The sequence below is a fragment of the Theropithecus gelada genome, chromosome 7b (genome assembly GCF_003255815.1).
Source record: "Theropithecus gelada isolate Dixy chromosome 7b, Tgel_1.0, whole genome shotgun sequence".
Lineage (NCBI taxonomy): Eukaryota > Metazoa > Chordata > Mammalia > Primates > Cercopithecidae > Theropithecus > Theropithecus gelada.
This window is the reverse complement of record NC_037675.1, coordinates 68,490,704-68,511,240: the sequence shown is the minus strand read 5'-3', so window position 1 is coordinate 68,511,240 and position 20,537 is coordinate 68,490,704. Positions and strand designations below refer to the sequence as shown.

Here is a 20,537-nt window from a genome sequence, read left to right as displayed (position 1 = left end):
TTTTTTTTTTTTTTTTTTTGAGATGGAGTCTTGCTCTTGTCGCCCAGACTGGAGTACAATGGCATGATCTCGGCTCACTGCAACCTCCGCCTCCCGGGTTCAAGCGATTGTCCTGCCTTAGCCTCCCAAGGAGCTGGGAATACAGGTGCCTGCCACTATGCCCGGCTAATTTTTGTATTTTTAGTAGAGACAGGGTTTCACCATATTGGCCAGGCTGGTCTTGAACTCCTGACCTCAGGTGATCGGCTTGCCTTGGCCTCCCAAAGTGCTGGGATTACAGGTGTGAGCCACCGTGCCAGCCTTACTCATTATTTTCGTATTATCTGGGAAACATGTTTTTTTCCTACTTTGTAAAACATGAAATTTTCTTTTCTTTTCTTTTTTTTTTGAGACGGAGTCTCGCGCTGTGTCACCCAGGCTGGAGTGCAGTGGCGCGATCTCGGCTCACTGCAAGCTCTGCCTCCCAGGTTCACGCCATTCTCCTGCCTCAGCCTCCGAGTAGCTGGGACTACAGGCGCCCGCCACCACGCCCGGCTAGTTTTTTGTATTTTTAGTAGAGACGCGGTTTTTTCTAATTTGCAGAAATCAACTAAAAGGGATTTTGTTCCAAATCCTAACTGAAATTTATCATGTTTCAAAGAATATGCTCAATGATACTTTGTACTCTGTGGGTAGTACATTCATAAAATCATTGAATCTCAAAGTTGTAAATGTCATCTTGTCCATTATCACTGCTGGGCCAGTTATTTGGGTCCTGCCATACTCTATCCCCCTCTGTCACTCTCTCTTACTCTCCTTTCTGTTGTACGCTTCTGGTGTCTGGAGATTTGGTCAGACACCCTGCCTTACTAGAGAGACAGGTACCAATGTATGACAATAGCCAGGGGATCTATAACTTCATTTATGTGGCATGCTATAATCTCTCAACAAATCTGTATGCTAGACTGAATAGGTATTACTATGCTCATTTTAAGAAAAGGCAAGTGATATTCAGAGAGGCAAAGTGTAGATAGAGCGGTAAGTGGCAGAGCCAGGACTACAAACTCTGGCTTCTTATTAAATGCTTGTTCTACTCCCTGCCCAATCAGAATAATTGTGTAGTTTTTTAAAGGCATGTAATATACCATAAAAGGAAGAGTCTAATGAGAATGGACTCTTGTCCAAAAGCATCAGAAAGAGAGGATGCTGGTCAAGTGCAGTGGCACACCTGTAGTCTCAGCTACCTGGAAAGCTGAGGTGACAGGACTGCTTGAGCCCTGTAGTTCAAGACTGCAGTGAGCTATTATCATGTCTGTGAATAGCCACTGCATTCTAGCCTGGGTGATGTAGTGAGACCTAGTCTCTCTCTCTCTCTTTTTTTTTTTTTTTTTTTTTTTTTTTTGAGATGGAGGAGTCTTGCTTTGTTGACCAGGCTGGAGGGGAGTGGCGCAATCTCAGCTCACTGCAACCTCTGCCTCCTGGGTTCAAGCAATTCTCCTGTCTCAGCCTCTCAAGCAGCTGGGATTACAGATGCCTGCCACCATGCCTGACTAATGTTTTGTAGTTTTAGTAGAGATGGGTTTCACCATGCTCGCCAGGCTAGTCTTGAACTCCTGACCTCAAGTGATCTGCCCACCTTGGCCTCCCAAAGTGCTGGGATTACAGGCGTGAGCCACCATGCCTGGCCCTAGACCTAGTCTCCTAAAAAAAAAAAAAAGCACAGGATGCCATGGCATGAGGTATGGATTTGTCTGGGGTAACCAGTAGAAAACTGCATGTGTGAACATTTTACTATCGCTCTGTGGAATGAAATGAACATGATTCAGAATACCATGTTCAGATGAAAACTATGGTTATTTTGGTTAACCATAGCTTAAGGGCCTATTCGCATCATAAAATTGCTTTCTTTTTTGTGATTCATGCTATATTTTAAATTATAAAACATTTCCAACGTAACAGTATAACCAATACCCATGTATCCATCGCTCAGATTTGACAAATGCTAATATTTTCCAATATTTACTTCATATTCCTTCCCCCAGACTCTATTTTTAACAAATAAAAACTGAGTTTGCTTTCTAAAACTCAAGGATTACTCTGAAGAGTGATAAGAGGAAATAGGTAACAAGGGTTATAATCATGAATAATATAATAGAGAGAAAACAGTTCATGATTTTCTCAGTTTTCTTACATAAAGCAAGCAGGGTGTATTAATTTTCTCAAGGATAGGAGGCTAAAACTACAAAACATTATAATCTGACCTTATATTTTAAGACAGAACTTCCTACATATAATATCAATTAATATCCAAGAAATAAAATTAATGACAATACTAATGTTTTTAAAAAATAATACATTTTCGCACCTACGTGTCAATCTCACAACTCTGTGAGGAAGGCAGGACAAAAGAGGACACTGAGGTTCACATAGGCAGTGTTAGGTTCAAAGTCATCCTGTGCTTTTTCTACTCTTCTTCTAAATATAGTAATATTTCCATTATGAAAGACACTTTGTTACACATAAAACACCTTCAGATAAAAGCTATTTATCAGCATTTGTCTAAATATATAAATCTTATTTGTTTATACCAAATACTGATAGAAACAAAATTTGTACTTCTAAAATCTGGCTTATTCTCACCACTGCCACTAGAGGGGCTATTGGATTAAGCAGATTAAGTTTTCTAGGTATGTATCAGTAGTTTCCCTTTTCTCAAAGAGTGGCATATCTTGAAGGGATATCATGATATCACTTAAATCTGTCTTCATTAACAACTGCAGTTTTAACTTAATTTGGATGGTGCTTAGCCATTCCTTTAAAGATAAATCTTTTTTTTTTTTTTTTTGACACAGGGTCTCACTCTATCACCCAGGCTGGAGTGCAGTGGTGTGATCATGGCTCACTGCAGCCTCCACATACCAGGCTCAAGTGATCCTCCCACCTCAGCCTCCTGAGTAGCTGGGACCACAAGAGTGCACCATCACACCTGGATAATATTTTTTGTGTTTTTTGTAGACAGGGTTTCACCATGTTGCCCAGGCTGGTCTTGAACTCCTGGGCTCAAGAGATCTGCCTGCCTCAGCCTCCAAAAGTGCTGGGATTACAGCCACTGCACCTGGCCTAAAAAAAATTATTATTATTATTATTTTTTAAGACAGAGTCAGCCAGGTGCAGTGGCTCACACCTGTAATCCTAGCACTTTGGGAGGCCGAGGCAAGTGGATCATGAGGTCAGGAGATTGGGACCATTCTGGCTAACACAGTAAAACCCTGTCTCTACTAAAAATACAAAAAATTAGTTGGGCATGGTGGTGGGCACCTGTAGTCCCAGCTACTCGGGAGGCTGAGACAGGAGAATGGCGTGAACCCGGGAGGTGGAGCTTGTAGTGAGCAGAGATGGTGCTACTGCACTCCAGCCTGGGCAACAGTGCGGGACTCCTAATAAAAAAAAAAAACCACAACAAAAACACAACAACAAAAAGACAGAGTCTCACTCTGTCACTCAGGCTGGAGTGCATGGCGCTATCTCTGCTCACTGCAACCTCCGCCTCCCAGCTTTAACTGATTCCTGTGCCTCAGTCACCCAAGTAGCTGGGATTACAAGTGTGTGCCACCATGCTTGGCAAATTTTTGTAATTTTAGTAGAGTTTCGCCATGTTGGCCAGGCTGGTCTTGAATTCCTGGCCTCCCAAAGTGCTGGGATTACAGGCATGAGCCACTGCGCCTAGCCAAAAATAATTCTAATACTAATATGAATGTTGATTTACTAACACTTCCCATTCATTTTCATTTGAATTATTAAGTACCTAACCATTGTTCTCTTACAGTACCAATATTACATGAAAGCATTCTACAAGACAATTGCTTTAATGCTAAGAATGTATGTACTAGGCAATAGAAGATAAAGCCATTAATTGAAGGCCTGAGTGTCACAAAGTCTAGAATCCTGTTTTAGTTCTACTGCTAACTACTTAGATGATCCTGAAAAACTAGTATCATTTTCTGGGGGAAGGGGGTATTATTCTCCTTATCTATAAAATAAGGACATTTGCAGTATGTCTTTTTCATCTTTAACATTCACTGATTCTAAGAATTTTTGGTTGGTTGGGATCCAGATCAAGGGCAAAGCTATAATTTTTTTTAGGTTGACCCAGAAGTCTGGATTCTACTTTAAAACATATTAAGACTGCCCTATCCTTTAAAGGCTGGGAAAGTCCAGCCTTCACAACAAAACTGTCCAGGAAGCACAGAGGCTTGGACTGTTTATTTTTTGTACTTTAATAGAATACTAGCAGCTTGCCATTTAGTACTTTGTTAATTCAGGAATTGACACCTCTCTTCCTTTTGCCACTCATGATCCTCTTTTCCACTGTAACTCCATTCTCACCAGGCCCAAAGTACCCTAGCAGCTTCCAGAACCCTTAGGGTGAATAGAACTTTCAGTAGGGAGAGGAAAATACCAGCAACCTAAGGAACAACCAACTGGAGAGTGGAAGAATGAGCATAATATTTAGGATATCCCCTCCAGAAATAAAACTTCTGGGGCAACAGATAATTTTAATAACAATAATAAGTAATTAAAACACTAATACAGATTAAATTATGACATTAAAACTGTGTTCTGGAACAAAATATGTGATTTTCAAATTTTAAGATTTAGTAGATGAAGGTAAGTACAGTCCTTGTCAAAAATTCAATTAGTTGCTTGGAAGATCAAGTGGCAGAAATATCTCCAAGGACTGTGTAAAAGTACAAAAGATAGAAATCATGCAGAAAATAAGAAGACAGAGCAAGAGACTGACATATTACCAATAGGAATTCCATAAGGACATAAAGGAAGAGATAGAAGGGGAAAAGAGGAAAGTTTCATTTATTTGAGAAGAGTTGGACTTCGAAATTGAAAAGGTTCACTAAGTTCCAGGCAAGATTGATTAAAAAAAAAAGAAAAAAAGAAAAAAAGCAAAACAAAAACATAAACCTAAATATGTCCTGGTACAATTTTGGAATTTCAAAGGTAAACAGAAAAGCTTACAAGCTGCCAAATATTAAATAGGAAGATTGGGTTACTAAAAAAGGAAAAAGTAATATTGGCTTTGGACTTCTTACCTACAATACCAAAAACTAGCAAATAGTAAATTAACACCAACATATCTCTTCAAGGCATACAACCCTCAAATCCTACATCCAGTCATTCACCAATCAAAATGGAAGAATGATACTTGTTAAAATGCAAAGATTCAGATGACAAATCACCAAGTAATGTTCTGGAAAAATGACTGTAAATGAAAAATGATTCAGAACATAGGCTTCAAGGCAGGGGAAGTTGGAGGAGAGGAAACAGTAGTGAAACACACAAACACACACACTCTTTTACATAAAATATAGCCGGGTGTAGTGTCTCACATCTGAAATCCCAGCACGTTGGGAGGCTGAGGCAGGTGGATCGCTTGAAGTCAGGAGTTTGAGACCAGCCTGCCCAACATTGTGAAACCCTGTCTCTACCAAAAATATAAAAATTAGCTGAGCATGGTGGCAGGTGCTTGTAATCCTAGTTACTCAGGACGCTGATGCAGGAGGATCACTTGAACCCAGGAGGCGGAGGTTGCAGGGAGCTGAGATTATACCATTGCAGTATTGCAGTCCAGCCTGGGTGACAGAGTAAGACTTTGTCAAAAAAAAAAAAAAAAAAAAAACAGAAAGAAAGAGAGAGAAAGGAAAGATAAAGAGGAAAAAAGAAAGAGAAAGAAAAGAAAAATTAAAGAAGAAAGAGAAAGGAAAGAGAAAAAAGGAAAAAGAAAGAGAGAAAAAGAAAAGAAGAAAGAAAGAAAGAAAGAAAGAAAGGAAGAAAGAAAATAACAGGTAGGGCAAAAAGTCACCAGGCAAATGTAAATAAGCAAAAAAGTGGGAGTAGTAATATTAATGTCAAAACGGGATTTGATGTTAAAAAAACTTAAAAGGATAAAGAGAGGCAACAAATTGTGATAAAAGAAACTTTTAAAGATGACACAGCAGTATACAACTCTCTCACAAAACAGGGTCTCATTTCATCCAGGCTTCCTGATTGCCCCACCAAATTCCTGCACATTGTAGGCACTCAGTAAATGAGCTGAACCTGATTTCAAGTCAATCTATCCACAGTAGCTTTGGGAGTAAATACTGTTTAGTTACTCAATTATAATGATATCATAGGCTAATAATATTGTCTGGGGATGAAATAAAAGATACTGCTAAACATATAATCATAAATAGTACTTTGAGAAGGGATTAAGGTGAAACAATTGTGTATTCAAATATCACGTAAAAGAGGAAGCCAACTTATTTGGCATTGCTTGGAGGGCAGAATTAGGGCTAACAGATGAAAGAAACAGGAAGAAAGACTGGCTCAGTGTAATGGGAAAACATCCTTACTTTAACATAACAGCCATCGAACAATAGAACGTGCTACCTCATGAGGCAGTAGAGATCTTTCTCACTAAAAGAATTCAAACAAAAACCTAATGGCTAAGTTGTTTCAGATTTTCCTCAACACCTCCACTGGATGAAAGTTTGGACTAGCTAATATCAGAATAAGATACTATGATTCTGAAATACTGAAATACTGTAATACTGAATAAACTGAAAATACTGAAATACTGAAATACTAAATACTGAAAGTTACATAAACACAATTACTATTTTCTTTTCACATATAAACTGAAAGCATAGAGGGAAACACCGACCTGAGCGTTGCAATTTGATACTGGTCTTGTAGATAATACTCTTCTCCCTTTCATTTTTCTTTCTTTTTTTTTTGAGACGGAGTCTTGCTCTGTCACCCAGGCTGGAGTGCAGTGGCCGGATCTCAGCTCACTGCAAGCTCCGCCTCCCGGGTTTATGCCATTCTCCTGCCTCAGCCTCCCGAGTAGCTGGGACTACAGGCGCCTGCCACCTCGCCCGGCTAGTTTTTTTTTTTTGTATTTTTTAGTAGAGACGGGGTTTCACCGTATTAGCCAGGATGGTCTCGATCTCCTGACCTCGTGATCTGCCCATCTCGGCCTCCCAAAGTGCTGGGATTACAGGCTTGAGCAACCGCGCCCGGCTTCATTTTTCAACATAAGAAACATTTGCCTATTTGACTTGAGTGAAATGAATAACAGTATCTTTTCTTCCTAAAGCCATGACATTCATCTTCTACTTGGAAGATGGCTACCAATATTAATAGCACTCTCTGTAGAGTTCTAACTTGATCACATGTCAAAGAACCACATACTTAATAGAAAGGTAGAAAAAGAGAAAGGAGAAGCATGTTTCAAAATAAATCTGTCAGAGAATGAATGTAGCTTTCTCAAAACTGGAGGTACTCATCAGTTTCTGTGAAGAAAGAATATATTCAGAGGGTATGACATCTTTTGAACACTGTATCTTTTCAGATTTCAATCTGATTGCTTTGGGGGCTCAATTCCAAAGCAACTTAAAAAGGTTAAGACTTTTTTGCTTTTTAAAATTTACATCTGCCTCAAATTACTATAATCCTGATTCTGGCATAAAATTATTTTTCCTTTATCATGAAGATACATGGTAAAGGCTCTGTCTTGGTTTTGAATTTTATAGCATTTACCCAAGTTCAGGATTTATGAATTTCAGAAAGAGTATTCAGAATGCAAATACATTTCTATTTAAAAATATTTAATATAAACACACAGATGGACAACAGCTGCTAATTAGTTTCCTGTTTCATCTGTTACACCAACTGCAAGCTGCATGATTTTAAGATGAGTGAAGATGACACAGAGAAAAAGTTCTAGGATGTATAGATTAAAGAATGTTGGCAGTTAATCATACCAAAGTAACAAAAAATAGCTGAGGACATCTATTAATCATATCATAGTTTCTTCAGAGGTCAAAGATAAATTCATTAACTACAAATCTTTTCTGGGTGTCTACTTCACGTATGGAATCAAACTACATACTACACATATAGCCATCATTTCATTCTTTTCCAGTCTCACTGGGTGTTCTGGGACCATGGAGTCATGTAAAGAAAGAAGAAAGCATGGTTCTTGCCTTTAAATTTATAAGCTAGTGCAGAAAACTCATCAGTGAAAAATGTTAGAAAAATGAGTGAAATAAGCAATGACATTAATATCATCTGTTGAATTCAAATACATTAATTAAAATGAAAAATATATATCATATATTTATATGTAATATAAAGAAATGATAAAAAGGGTGAATGGGATAGAATGATCAGGACTGGATTGAGATAATTAGGACAGGCTTTCTGGAAGACATTACTTTTTATGAGTTTGGGGTAGGAAAACAATGTCTAAAGCTACAGTAATACCTAGAGGTTATTCATAGAAGAAACAGAAACGTCAATAGCAATAGCAATGCTTAAAGATAAAGGAGGGCAACTCTAACAGCTACATAAAAAGTCTGTCACTGAGATCGGAAAGAATCTCTCCTCATTAAACACGTTTGTTAAGGTAGAAAGAATGTTCTTTGTTAACCAATAGAAAATGAGAAACCTCTGCTGAAAAATGATCAGAAAATAAATATATCCCAGCTTGCCAGGAGTCAAATAAAAAAAAAAAGAAAAGAAATCTATTATGTTGACTCAAAAATGAAAACTTTGCATTTTAAGCAGAAAAGGAAGTTCATGCCATAAGGAAAGCAGACAGTTTATAAAAATGACAAGAACCAATTAAATTCAGATCTAAATTATCATTGATGATTAGAAAACTCCTACTTTAAGAACATTAGGTAAGCAGTGAAAAATTAGGATATGTTTGGTTCACAAATTGGAAGTTGTAAGGCACTGGGCTTTGCGCAAATAATCACTGTGCTGTTAAGTCTATCTTGATGATTTCTGCTAAATGTGCCAGTTTTATAAGAACCCAGTTTTCTATCTCAGTACCTGTCCTTCTTCTGCTTCTTGCTTTAATATAAAGAGGTAGCTTCACAAATTCGCAGCAGCAAGAGGAGGCAGTTCAGATACAAAACACCAATCTATGACATAGTCAAGTAAGCCCAGGATCTGAGTGGGGCAGGCTTCTGTGATGGCAGTTTTCCAGAAGGGGGAACTCTTTTCAATGATGGGAATTTCCCAGCCCTTCCTTAGGCCTTGAAAGGCTAGAAAGTCCAAGTTGGCAGTTCAGAAGCTATATTGCTGAGGTGTCATAAAGTTGAATTCTTATTCAATAGTTAAAATCAGTTTGAGGAATTATATAAACTCAATTAATGCTGAAATTTATTTAAAAAAATTTCCCCAAGTGGATTCTACCTATTTGGATAATGATTACCGCTTGTTATATTCAAGAAATAAATTTGTAAGACCTTTTCAAGCCTGAGAGAGCTGCTCCTCAATATTTTAAATTAAAAGCCTGCTAAATCTATTTGGAATTTCTCCCGAGATGCTTTTCTTCAGAAATATAAAATGAACCACTCAGCCACAAAGCTTTACACTGTACATTTTTGGGGGATATGTCTTAGGAATGCAACTCTACTGTCAGTACCATACTTTCTGGCCTGCTCCTATGGCCAAGGCTTTTGGACTTACTTTGAAGGGGCCCTGTAAGATTCTTTTGGACTGCTGTATAATGGACAGTTTCTAGGTTTCATGGAAAGACAGAATGGTATAGGAAAAGATGGCAGGGCTGTTTAATGTATCCCTACTAAGTGCTGTGGATATAGTGTTTACCAACATACACTTTATCCTAGTATTCATGGAGCTTATCTGGTGGGAAAGAAAACAACTCTGGCCCAATCCTCACAAATCCTTTTTCCACCCTGTTTAAGCCATACAAGACAACAACTTCTCAAAGCAAATTTATCACGAAACTGAGAAAAAAAGAAAAAAAAAAAAGCAGTAACAGAGAAGAAAATATGTGCTCAAATGACCAATATCTTAGTAAGTAAGTTCTGGCCACAGCTGCTTGGCTAGCACATACAGCATTCAGTACTTGTTTACCTATCTACATTTCTCTGTCTTCAACTCTTCCCCTACAGTAGCTCACGCTGTCTAGGAGGACTAAAGGAGGCTAATAGGTTATTGAACCAGTCTTGGGGAAAAGAAAACTAGGACATCTGCTGTCCCATATTTAAGGCAGATTCATTAAAAAATAGGCAAAAAACCGGAACAGACACTTCTCAAAAGGACATACAGCCAACAAACATATGAACATATGATTAGGGATATGATCATTTAACATATTCCTAATCACAGAGAAATACAAATCAAAACCACAATGACACCAGCTCACACCAGTTCAAATGGCTATTATTAAAAATAAATAAATAATAGATCTTGGTGAGGCTGCAGAGAAAAGAGAACACTTACACACTGTTGGTGGAAGTGTAGATTGGTTCAGCCACTGTGGAAAGAGGTTTGGAGATTTCTCAAAGAACTGAGAACTACCATTCAACCCAGCAATCTCGTCACTGGTTATATATCCAGAAGAAAACAAATCATCCTACTAAAAAGACACATGCACTCTTATGTTCACTGCAGCATTATTCACAACAGCAGAGACAAAGAATGCTCTTCAGTGGTGGACTGGATAAAGAAAATGTGGTGCATATACACCATGGAATAGTACACAGCCATGGAAAAGAATGAAATCATGTCCTTTGCAGCAACACGGATACAGCTGGAGGCCATTATCCTGAGTGAATTAATGCAGGAACAGAAAATCAAATACCACATGTTCTTACTTATAAGTGGGAGCCAAACACTGGGTACTCTTGAACATAATGATGGCAACAATAGACACTGGGAACTACTAGAGGAGGGAAGGAGGGAGGGGGATAAGGGGCCTAAAACCTAACTATTGGGTACTATGCTCACTACCTGTGTGATGTTATCATTGGTTCTCAAAACCTCAGCATCACCCAATATACCCATGTAACAAACCTGCACATTAGCCCCTGCATCTAAAATTTACAAAGTTGAAAATGTGTAAATAGATGAAGAATGCATTTGAGTGAAAAGAATGGAAAGAATAGAAAGGCACTGTGACATCAAGAGAAGAAGGAAAAACATGAAAATGAGGAAAAAGAATTTATAATGAGAGGTTGAAAATTCAAAACCAATATATTACATTATTATTTTGTAGAAGTCTAGATGAGGTAAAATAGTTGATATTTTGTCAAGGGTAACATTAAAGACTTCCTCCCTCCCTCCCTCCCTCCCTTCCTTCTTTCTTTCTTTTTATTCGATGATGCTGCCAGCACTCCCTTCCTCCTTCCCTCCCTTCCTTGCTTCCCTCCTTCCTTCTTTCTTTTTATTCAATGATGATGCCAACTTATCATCTATTGGAGAAAATATCTACTATGAACAGTTTATCACCATGGGTTCTGGAAAACAAAACACAGCTATGAAATACTTTTTCCCTCCTTTCCTTGCTTCCCTCCTTCCTTCTTTCTTTTTATTCAATGATGCTACCAACCTATCATCTATTGGGGAAAATATCTACTATGAACAGTTTATCACCGTGGGTTCTAGAAAACAAAACACAGCTATGAAATACTTTTTATGCTTATAGAAAACAAAATGTAGGTAGGCCAAGGTTTCCATTATATTAGTTATCTGTCAAGTTCTACAAATATATACTATGGCTAAATTTTCAAGTCTTATTATTTGAGCAATTGCAAAATAGTATGAGAAACACAATTCAAAGTCAATATAGACATTAAGATTTTGCATTTAAGTATGTTTTGATTAAAAAGTTTTGATTTAAACTTTTGTTGTATTTCAAAATATTATGATTTTACTTAAAATGCAGCAAGACTTTGGCTTCTGTTTTAATTTGCCTACTTATCACTATGTTTATGGCATTATACACTTAATAGTATTAATAGCTCTTACTTAGATTCAGATTACTTAGATGAGCTACTTGCCTCTTTTGTCTGTTTTGTAAAGTTTGATTACACTTGTCAATACTGGTCCACCAAATTTTTAATGATGCATAAGTGGAATTTTTAGGAGTTTCTTTTATTATAAAAGAAATGCAGTATATCCTCAAGGTAAAAATATTCAAGTATTTCAGAAATATTTAAAAAAGGACAAGTGGCTGGGCATGGTGGCTCACACCTGTAATCTCAGCACTTTGGGAGGCCGAGGCAGGTGGATCACTGAGGTCGGAAGTTTGAGACCAGCCTGACCAACATGGAGAAACCCCATCTTTACTAAAAATACGAAATTAGCTGGGTGTGGTGGTGCATGCCTGTAATCCCAGCTACTCGGGAGGCTGAGGCAGGGGAATTGCTTGAACCCGTGAGGTGCAAGTTTCAGTGAGCTGAGATCGTGCCATTGCACTCCAGCTTGGGCAACAACAGTGAAACTCCGTCTCTAAAAAATAATTAGAAGCGCCCACCACCATGCATGGCTAATTTTTGTATTTTTAGTAGAGACGGGGTTTCACCATATTGGCCAGGCTGATCTCGAACTCCTGACCTTGTGATCTGCCCGCCTTGGCCTCCCAAAGTGCTGGGATTAGAGGCATAAGCCACTGAGCCTGGCCCTCACCATCACTTTTAATTCTCTAACTTCTGCCCCATATGCAAACTCTTACTACTAGAAATAACAGTTGAGTGTATAGGGTATTTCTACATATAAATTTCTTCCAATGCATATACCATATTTATAAATACATGTTTGTTCAGTTGCTATTCAATGTGAGATAAAATTAAACTCATTCTGCAACTTGCTTTTTCAAATAAAATATATCTTGGGAAAAAAGTAGAAACAGGGGCCAGACGTGGTGGTGGGTGCCTGTAGTCTCAGCTACTCAGGAGGCTGAGACAGGAGAATCACTTGAACCTGGGAGGCGGATGTTGCAGTGAGCCCAGATTGCGCCACTGTACTCCAGCCTGGGTGGCAGAGTGAGACTCTGTCTCAAAAAAAAAAAAAAAAGTAGAAATAGGGTTGTGTTTAAAAGTATATAAACTCACATAAATTTGTGCCAATTCAGAATATCTAGGCTTTACTAGTTTCATATTTGGGCTGGGGATATTAGATTTGGTAGTCAGTCATTAGCACACAGAATGAAAAGGACAGAAAGCCAAGGGTAAGCCACAGGGAGACCTAAATTTAGGGGAATGAGCATAGTAAAAAGAGCTATAAAAGCCAAGAAATAATAGATTTTGAACGGAGAATGAAGATATGAAATAATATGTTGCTACACAGGAATATAAAATTGTGGTAAAGAGGCCTAACAGCTTGCTTTTCCAGGCATTTTGTGTTTACCTACACATACCATTTTGAGGCTTTGTAATCCAGACAAAGATAATTCAACTGTGATACTGCTCTCTTCTACATAATAATCTTCACTATTTCTCTTTATTTAATCTCTTTCTTCTTAGTTATAGTTCCAAATTTGAGTTTAAGTTCTGGAAACTTCTAAAATATTTTTACTGCTAGGAATTTGTAATTCTTCAAAAGCAAGATCAATATCTGTTTCAATTTTGTATCTTCAATAGCCTTTGGCTTAAAATTCATAGCAGATGCATGACTGATCTTACTATATTCTTGATACTTCCTGTGATCCACAGACCTGCAGTTTGGCATAATTTCGGAGCTTGTTAGAGATGCAAAATCTCAGCCCACCCCAGATTTGTTAAAGTATAATCAAATTTTCAATAAGATCTCCAGATGATTCACCGGTACACAATCAATACTTCCTGGTGACTGAATAAACAATGAGTAAACAAACTGTATTGTTCTCCTTATTTCCAGTCTCCATCATTAGCTTATTTTTTTTTTTTCCTCTTCTATCATTAGCTTATATGATAAATCTAGGTCAACTGATCTTTTTAAAATAATAGTTTTTTATGTCAATTCTGCAAAAAAAGAAAAAACAAAAACAAAAACCCAAATAAAAAAATACCCAAACTTCAAATTTAACTGAATTGGGTAGTTCTGCCTAAATTGCAAAGCCTTTCAAAATCTGGCTCAAATTTCTACTCAATTTACCTGTCTTATCCTTCTACCTGAACCTCTTGTTCATTTCTAATTCTCTAGACCGTATTTGTTTCTACTTCTCTACTTTTGCGCATTCTGTTTCCTACTTGGATGAACACACTCTCTTTTCCTATCTAAATCCTACTCATTCTTTAAGTTCTAGCTTTAAACTAGAGATTTATAAAACTCTGACCAATCCAGGCCACAGTAGTACACAGGTATACAATATCTTGTCTTTATAATGATAGTAGAGAAGTATGGATTGTCAATCTCAGGTAGAGAAGTATGGATTGTCAATCTCAGGAAATTTAGATTCCATTTTTATCTCTGTCACTAAGTAGTAGTATGATGCCGGGCAAGTTACTTAACATCTCTGGGTTTCAAAATGTGTCTCTTTAAAGAAAAAGACTATAGGAACTCCAACAGTACTATGTGCCAAACAGTGTGAGAAAACAAGAAATGTATTTTAATATATACATAATATTTATAAATGAATGATTTTCAAATACAGTTGTTAATTCTCAGGTATTTGAAGCATCCCTCCAGTAATCTTCATAGTACTATTAAATTAACCTCTTTTTTTTCTTTTTTTTTTTTTGAGGCAGAGTCTTGCTCTGTCGCCCAGGCTGGAGTACAGTGGTGCGATCTCGGCTCACTGCAAGCTCCGCCCCACCGGGTTCACGCCATTCTCCTGCCTCAGCCTCCCGAGTAGCTGGGACTACCAGCGCCCACCACCATGCCTGGCTAACTTTTTGTATTTTTAGTAGAGACGGGGTTTCACCGTGTTAGCCACGATGGTCTCGATCTCCTGACCTTGTGATCCGCCCGCCTCGGCCTCCCAAAGTGCTGGGATTACAGGCGTCAGCCACCGTGCCCGGCTGCAAATTAACCTCTTTTTAAATAAAAGGTATAGTAAGCAAAGGCCATTTAGTCCAACTCACTTCAAAGAGTTACAAAGTCTTACCTTCAATTTACATTGATTGTCAAAATTATGACAGGGGATAAGAATAAGAGCTGAGAAATAGAATCATATAGAATTTAAAAACCAGACTCAAACCTTTTTTAATGACACAAATAGAGCTGTCACTCTCTACCCTTATCTGTCATAGTTGAATAAGGTTCTGTGCTTATTGACCTTTTTTTTTTTGAGACAGAGTCTCGTTCTGTCACCCAGGCTGGAGTGCAGTGGTGCGATCTTGGCTCACTGCAACCTCTGCCTCCCAGGTTTAAGCAATTCCCCTACCTCAGCCTCCCAAGTAGCTGGGATTATAGGCATGCACCACCATGCCTATCTAATTTTTATATTTTTAGTAGAGACGGGGGTTCGCCATGTTGGCCAGGCTAGTCTCCAACTCTTGATCTCAGGTGATCTGCCCGCCTTGGGCTCCCAAAGTGCTGGGATTATAGGCGTGAGCCACTGCACCTGGCCCTTATTGACATTCTTGAGCTATTTCTCTCCCTGCTTTAAACCTAGGGTACGGTTTCTCCCATGACTCTGCTTGTTTCCCTGGAGAGCTTTACTCAGATGCTTCTGTGTAACAATATTTGCTTTCCTTAGCAAATGGCTAAATACGAAGAAGAAGAATGAAGGAGGGCAGCCTTCACAGAATATCAATAGGCTGCAGATTAAATATCTTGTTTTCTTTGCTAAACTCCTAGCACAGATTTCCATTAGAACAATTATAAATTATTTCCTCCCACATCCCACCTCTGCATTCTACACCATTCACTCTGGACCCCTTCAATATAGCACTCTAAGACTAAGAAAGCCTAGATTTGCATCAGTTTTTTTTTTTTTAATTGTTCTCAGTTTGATATAAGATATTACTATTCAAGAAAAGGGTATACACTAGAGATTTGTACATTCATTGAATTGCCTTAACCTGTTATAGTTTTGTTGTTCTTTATTCTGTTTTCAGAGTATATTTTGGAGTTAAATGCAATATCACCATTATTAGGAAATGTCCACCACAAATTAACAGTGTGGATCCCAGAAAAATATCAGCATACCAACATGTTGACCTTTCAATGATGTTTTGGCCTTTAGAGTACGTCAAGATAATGGCAGTATATATAGTATATTAAGTAACCTCTTTTTAAAAAAGTATAAAAGTATAACAGTAAGAGGGAGAATGGACAGAATTATAGTCCAGAACAAATTAGGGTAAAAACAATTTAAAAGCTCCCTTTTCCCTTATAATATTTCTTAGAGCTCATTAATGTACTTAGAGGTATGGCCAGAGCCATTGGTAGGAGGGAAATAACCCTAAGAATCTGGTGTTTGTTTCATGAAGTTTCAAGCCTGCTTGCCTTATCTTTGTGTTTTCAAACTCTTGGATTTATCCCTTCTCTTCTCAGAAGTTGGTTTTGGTCTTTGAAAAAGGTGTATCTGGATAGGATAGTTTTTAGGTACTTGTACCTGAAAGGATAGGTTACTGCTAAGGCCCAAATTCAAATAACTGGCTTTTCCCCCCCCTTCCTTCCTGTACACCGGCTTTATTTTCCCTTCCTAGGACGAGGGGTCCTGGGCAGGGTGATGCTAGGTAACCTGTACACTGGCTTTATTAGCATGGGCTCTAACTTGCCTGCTACTTAATGATAAACTTCTTTCTTTCTTTCTCTTTCTTTCCTTCCCTTCCTTCTTTTCTTTTCTTTCTTTCTTTTTTTGAGATGGAGTCTCACTTTGTTGTCCAGGCTGGAGCGCAATGGTGCGATCTCAGCTCACTGCAACCTCCACCTCCCGGGTTCAAGTGATTCTCCTGTGTTAGCTTCCTAGTAGCTGGGATTACAGGTGCACACCACTATACCCAGTTAATTTTTGTATTTTTAGTAGAGATGGGGTTTCACCATGTTGGCCAGGCTGGTCTCAAACTCCTTATCTCAGGTAATTCACCTGCCTTGGCCTCCCAAAGTGCTGAGATTATAGGCGTGAACCACCACTCCCGGCCAAACTTCTTTAGAACTAAATATCCATGTAAATACAAATGGTGACGATTTTTAAAAGAATGACATTTGAAAACACACCAGCTTCTACTCCAGTATTCTCAGAGAAAGAAAAAAAAATCAGGAGGAAAGAAGAGAACTTCAAAAGGATAGATGACATAAAAGCTACTACCTTTCAGGTTACTGGCAAGATGCTTGTGTCCAAGGTTTACACCAGGGGTGTTCAATCTTTTGGCTTCCCTGGGCCACATCAGAAGAAGAAGAATTGTCTTGGGCCACATATAAAATACACTAATGATAGCTAAGGAGCTAAGAAAAGAAAATCTCAAAAGAAACTCATAATGTTTTAAGAAAGTTTACGAATTTGTGTTGGGCTACATTCAAAGCTGTCCTGGGTTGTACGTGGTCCATGGGCCAAGGGTTAGAGAAGCTTTGTTTGTTTATTTATTTATTTTTTGAGACAGAGTCTCGCTCTGTTTCCCAGGCTGGGGTGCAGTGTTGTGATCTCAGCTCACTTCAACCTCCGCCACCCAGGCTCAAATGATTCTCATGCCTCAGCTCCGAGTAGCTGGGATTACAGGTGTGCACCACCACACCCAGGCAATTTTTGTCATTTTTTAGTAGAGATGGGGTTTCTTCATGTTAGGCTGATCTCGAACTCTTGGCCTCAAGTGATCCACCCGCCTTGGCCTTCCAAAGTGCTGGGATTACAGGCGTGAGCCACTGCGCCTGGCCTGGACAAGCTTAGGTTAGACTGTGTCCAGTTTGAGCCTAAGATAAAGTTCATAGCATGCCTTGTCAGAGTCTACCTTGTGAATGGTAGGTCAGAACCTCTTCAAAAGCACATTTGAGTTTTGGGAAAGTACTCAACATAAGGGAGGAAGGATCCATGCTTAATGAGGTCTACTCAGTGATGAGGTAGTGATAAAAGAGAAAGGGGATTATGCGTGATAGATACATCATGGTTATTTATCACTCAGATCTGTCTCTGAGCCTTGTCTCCATTGGGTTGATATTTGAGTATTACTAAAAGCAGGTGTAGCTCTAGTGAACTGGAAAGAGTGCCTTTTGAAAGACAGCCAGGCAGCAGTGTTGCATGATGCTGGGATGTTTAGAAAGTGTAGACTTGCTTTTGATCACACATGAGACAGAACTGGAGATTCACAGAAATACTTAGAAAACTTAGCAGAGGGCTGAGTTAATTCAGTAGATGGGGGTAACAGGCTCTTAACAATTAAGTAATTATAGTCAATGTGCTTCCCTTTGTACTTTCAGGTAGGTAAAGCCTGGAGAAACGGGTTACATAAAGATATAAAAATCAATATAGAAGTTCTAGAAAAAAATTGTACTTAAACTTCAAAGAATTAGGTAGTGCTAATTTCGACAATCTCTCTTTTCTTACCTATGTTTTTCTTGTCTTTCTTGAAGAAAGTAAAAATGTGAATCAGAATAATGCCATCACTGTTGGTTCCATTGGGATAAAACCAAAACTATCACAAAAATATCCTTTGAAACCTAACACACCTACAGGAAAGTAAAGTATTTCTCTTGTTTTCAGAGACATTCTAAGAAATCTTTATCTCTAAAGGACATAGATACCTCTATAATTTTTTGGCTTCTGAAGAATGAGATAAGTGAAAATTATGACATTAAATTTCTGTCTCTTTAGCAGCAACTCCACCTACTGAGTACTCCAAAAACTCATATTTGTACAAATACAAACTTTTCAGAATAACATCAAATACTTACTTGTCTCCTACAATACCCAAGTTGATTGTGGGGTAACCATGTTCCTGAATTGTTGCTAGAAGAGTTGAACGATTGCTGTCTCGAATCTTCCCTGGTAAGAGGTCATCTTCAGGATTTAGCAGCTACAAAGCCAAAAAACCACCACAAATTATTCTATTAGGATAATGTTGTATATTTCTAATGAAAAAAAAATCTACTAAACTGAGTTTAACATATCTAGCATCTACAATGGTATTTGGCATTTTGAAGGTGAATGCCCAAAGGATCTTTAAATAAATATTGAAAGTATAGGAGGATGAGAAAATGTTCCTATGGAAGTCAGAAAACACTCAGACATTTACCAGGTTGGGCTCCAATTTGATAATAATGCTCTGGAGATACTGGCCAAACTAAATAAAACAATTACCTTTTTTTCTCCCAATATTATTTTCCAATTTATCTTTCATTGGGAATATTTGAGGTACAGATTGTGTGACATGATATCCTTAAGTCTGAACAGAATAATAGTTTATCTTTTCTTTCAAACTTTTTGGTCTCTTTTCTGAAGTGGGGTCAACAGTATCAAAGAAGTTAGGCTTATGTGAAGGACAGAAGACATGTTTTGTCTCTGATACTAGCAAACTTAAGTAATACTTAGCTACATGTATGTACAATTCCATTATTCTGAACTGAATGAACCTTCAGAGATTTAATATCTACTATGTCTATGAAGAAAAGTAAAGAAGCTTATTATATCTTAGGATGTTCCAATGAGGTAGTCAGATTGTATAGTAGGAAGAGCTTTGGATTCCTATAGGGTTCAAATTCAAGTTGACAAAATTCTTTGTCTTAATTTTCTCATTTATAAAATATAGTAATAATAACTACCTTGCAAGGTAATTGTTAGGAGTGAGATAATGAACATTCAGTTTATGCAGATAAATGTATAATAAATGTGATTCTCTTTCCTTTCTTGATGACATATGACGTCAAAAGATCACCTACTTTCCTCCCAATTGTTCTCATATTGTTACCCCTAGATGCTAGTACAGATGAAATCAGTTTATAATGTGAACACAGACTATTAGATTATAAAATACCTAAGAGTAGTGGGTTCTTAACACACACAGACACATTCTTACAACAATTTATGTACAAGTTTTAAGATATGCTTTGATTTCAGAATTTATAAAGTAAAAAAAGTACTTATTTGAAGTGAGAAAACCTGGACTATTATTTTAGGAGGTTAAAGGCAAGCCTGTACATTTAAGATGTTATAGCTACTAATATGGCCAACACCAGAGCTTAATATATGAATTCTCCCAGACAATAACCACAAGCCCAATCTTCCTTCAGACTCATTAGTGATACTACGTGGCCAGATTTTTGACTTTATATTGGAAAAGTAGTAGCTTTGCAACCAACTGTCCCCTTACAATAGGCTAGAGGAAAACTCTGACCATCTTATTCAGTGTCACCAGGGAGTCTTCCCTTTGAATACTGTACTAATTTTACTTAATCAGATGCCATGTGACATTGTAACTCACTTTCATTCTTACTCACTGGCAGTGCTTGGAAAATTGCTATTGCAATGCTAACATAGATTAATTTTCTGATCTTAATTAACACACAGTTATTAAAGTGATTATAATTTTATAAGGGGCAAGACTTGCAGCTCTTTAACTCCATTAATCAAACCAGTTGCTTTAGAAAGAAAACTGTGTGATTATGTCATTTTTTTTTCAAAGCAGGGTGCTGACCACCAAGTAAATAAGATTCCTCTGTTATCAGGGTGTTTTCTTTGCTATTTATGTTCCTCGCTGTTATTTTGCTGCAAACAGTTCCAGAAATAATGGAAAATTAGAGGTCACTGGAGAACCAGTTATTTGTCTGTAAAACTGACAAAATGAAAAAATAGCTAGTTACATGAGGGTGTGGGATTTACAATG

The 20,537-nt window shown here is 37.9% G+C and overlaps 1 protein-coding gene across 7 annotated transcripts in view; it reads right to left on the bottom strand.

The window, feature by feature from the left end:
- Positions 1–20,537, bottom strand: part of GPHN (gephyrin) — a 719,765-nt gene that overhangs the window by 42,056 nt on the left and 657,172 nt on the right. For all 7 annotated transcript variants that reach the window (XM_025392025.1, XM_025392028.1, XM_025392024.1 and 4 more), the window contains one exon: positions 18,610–18,731. In XM_025392025.1, coding sequence (XP_025247810.1) covers positions 18,610–18,731 — 122 coding nt within the window. The remainder of the gene's footprint in view (positions 1–18,609; positions 18,732–20,537) is intronic.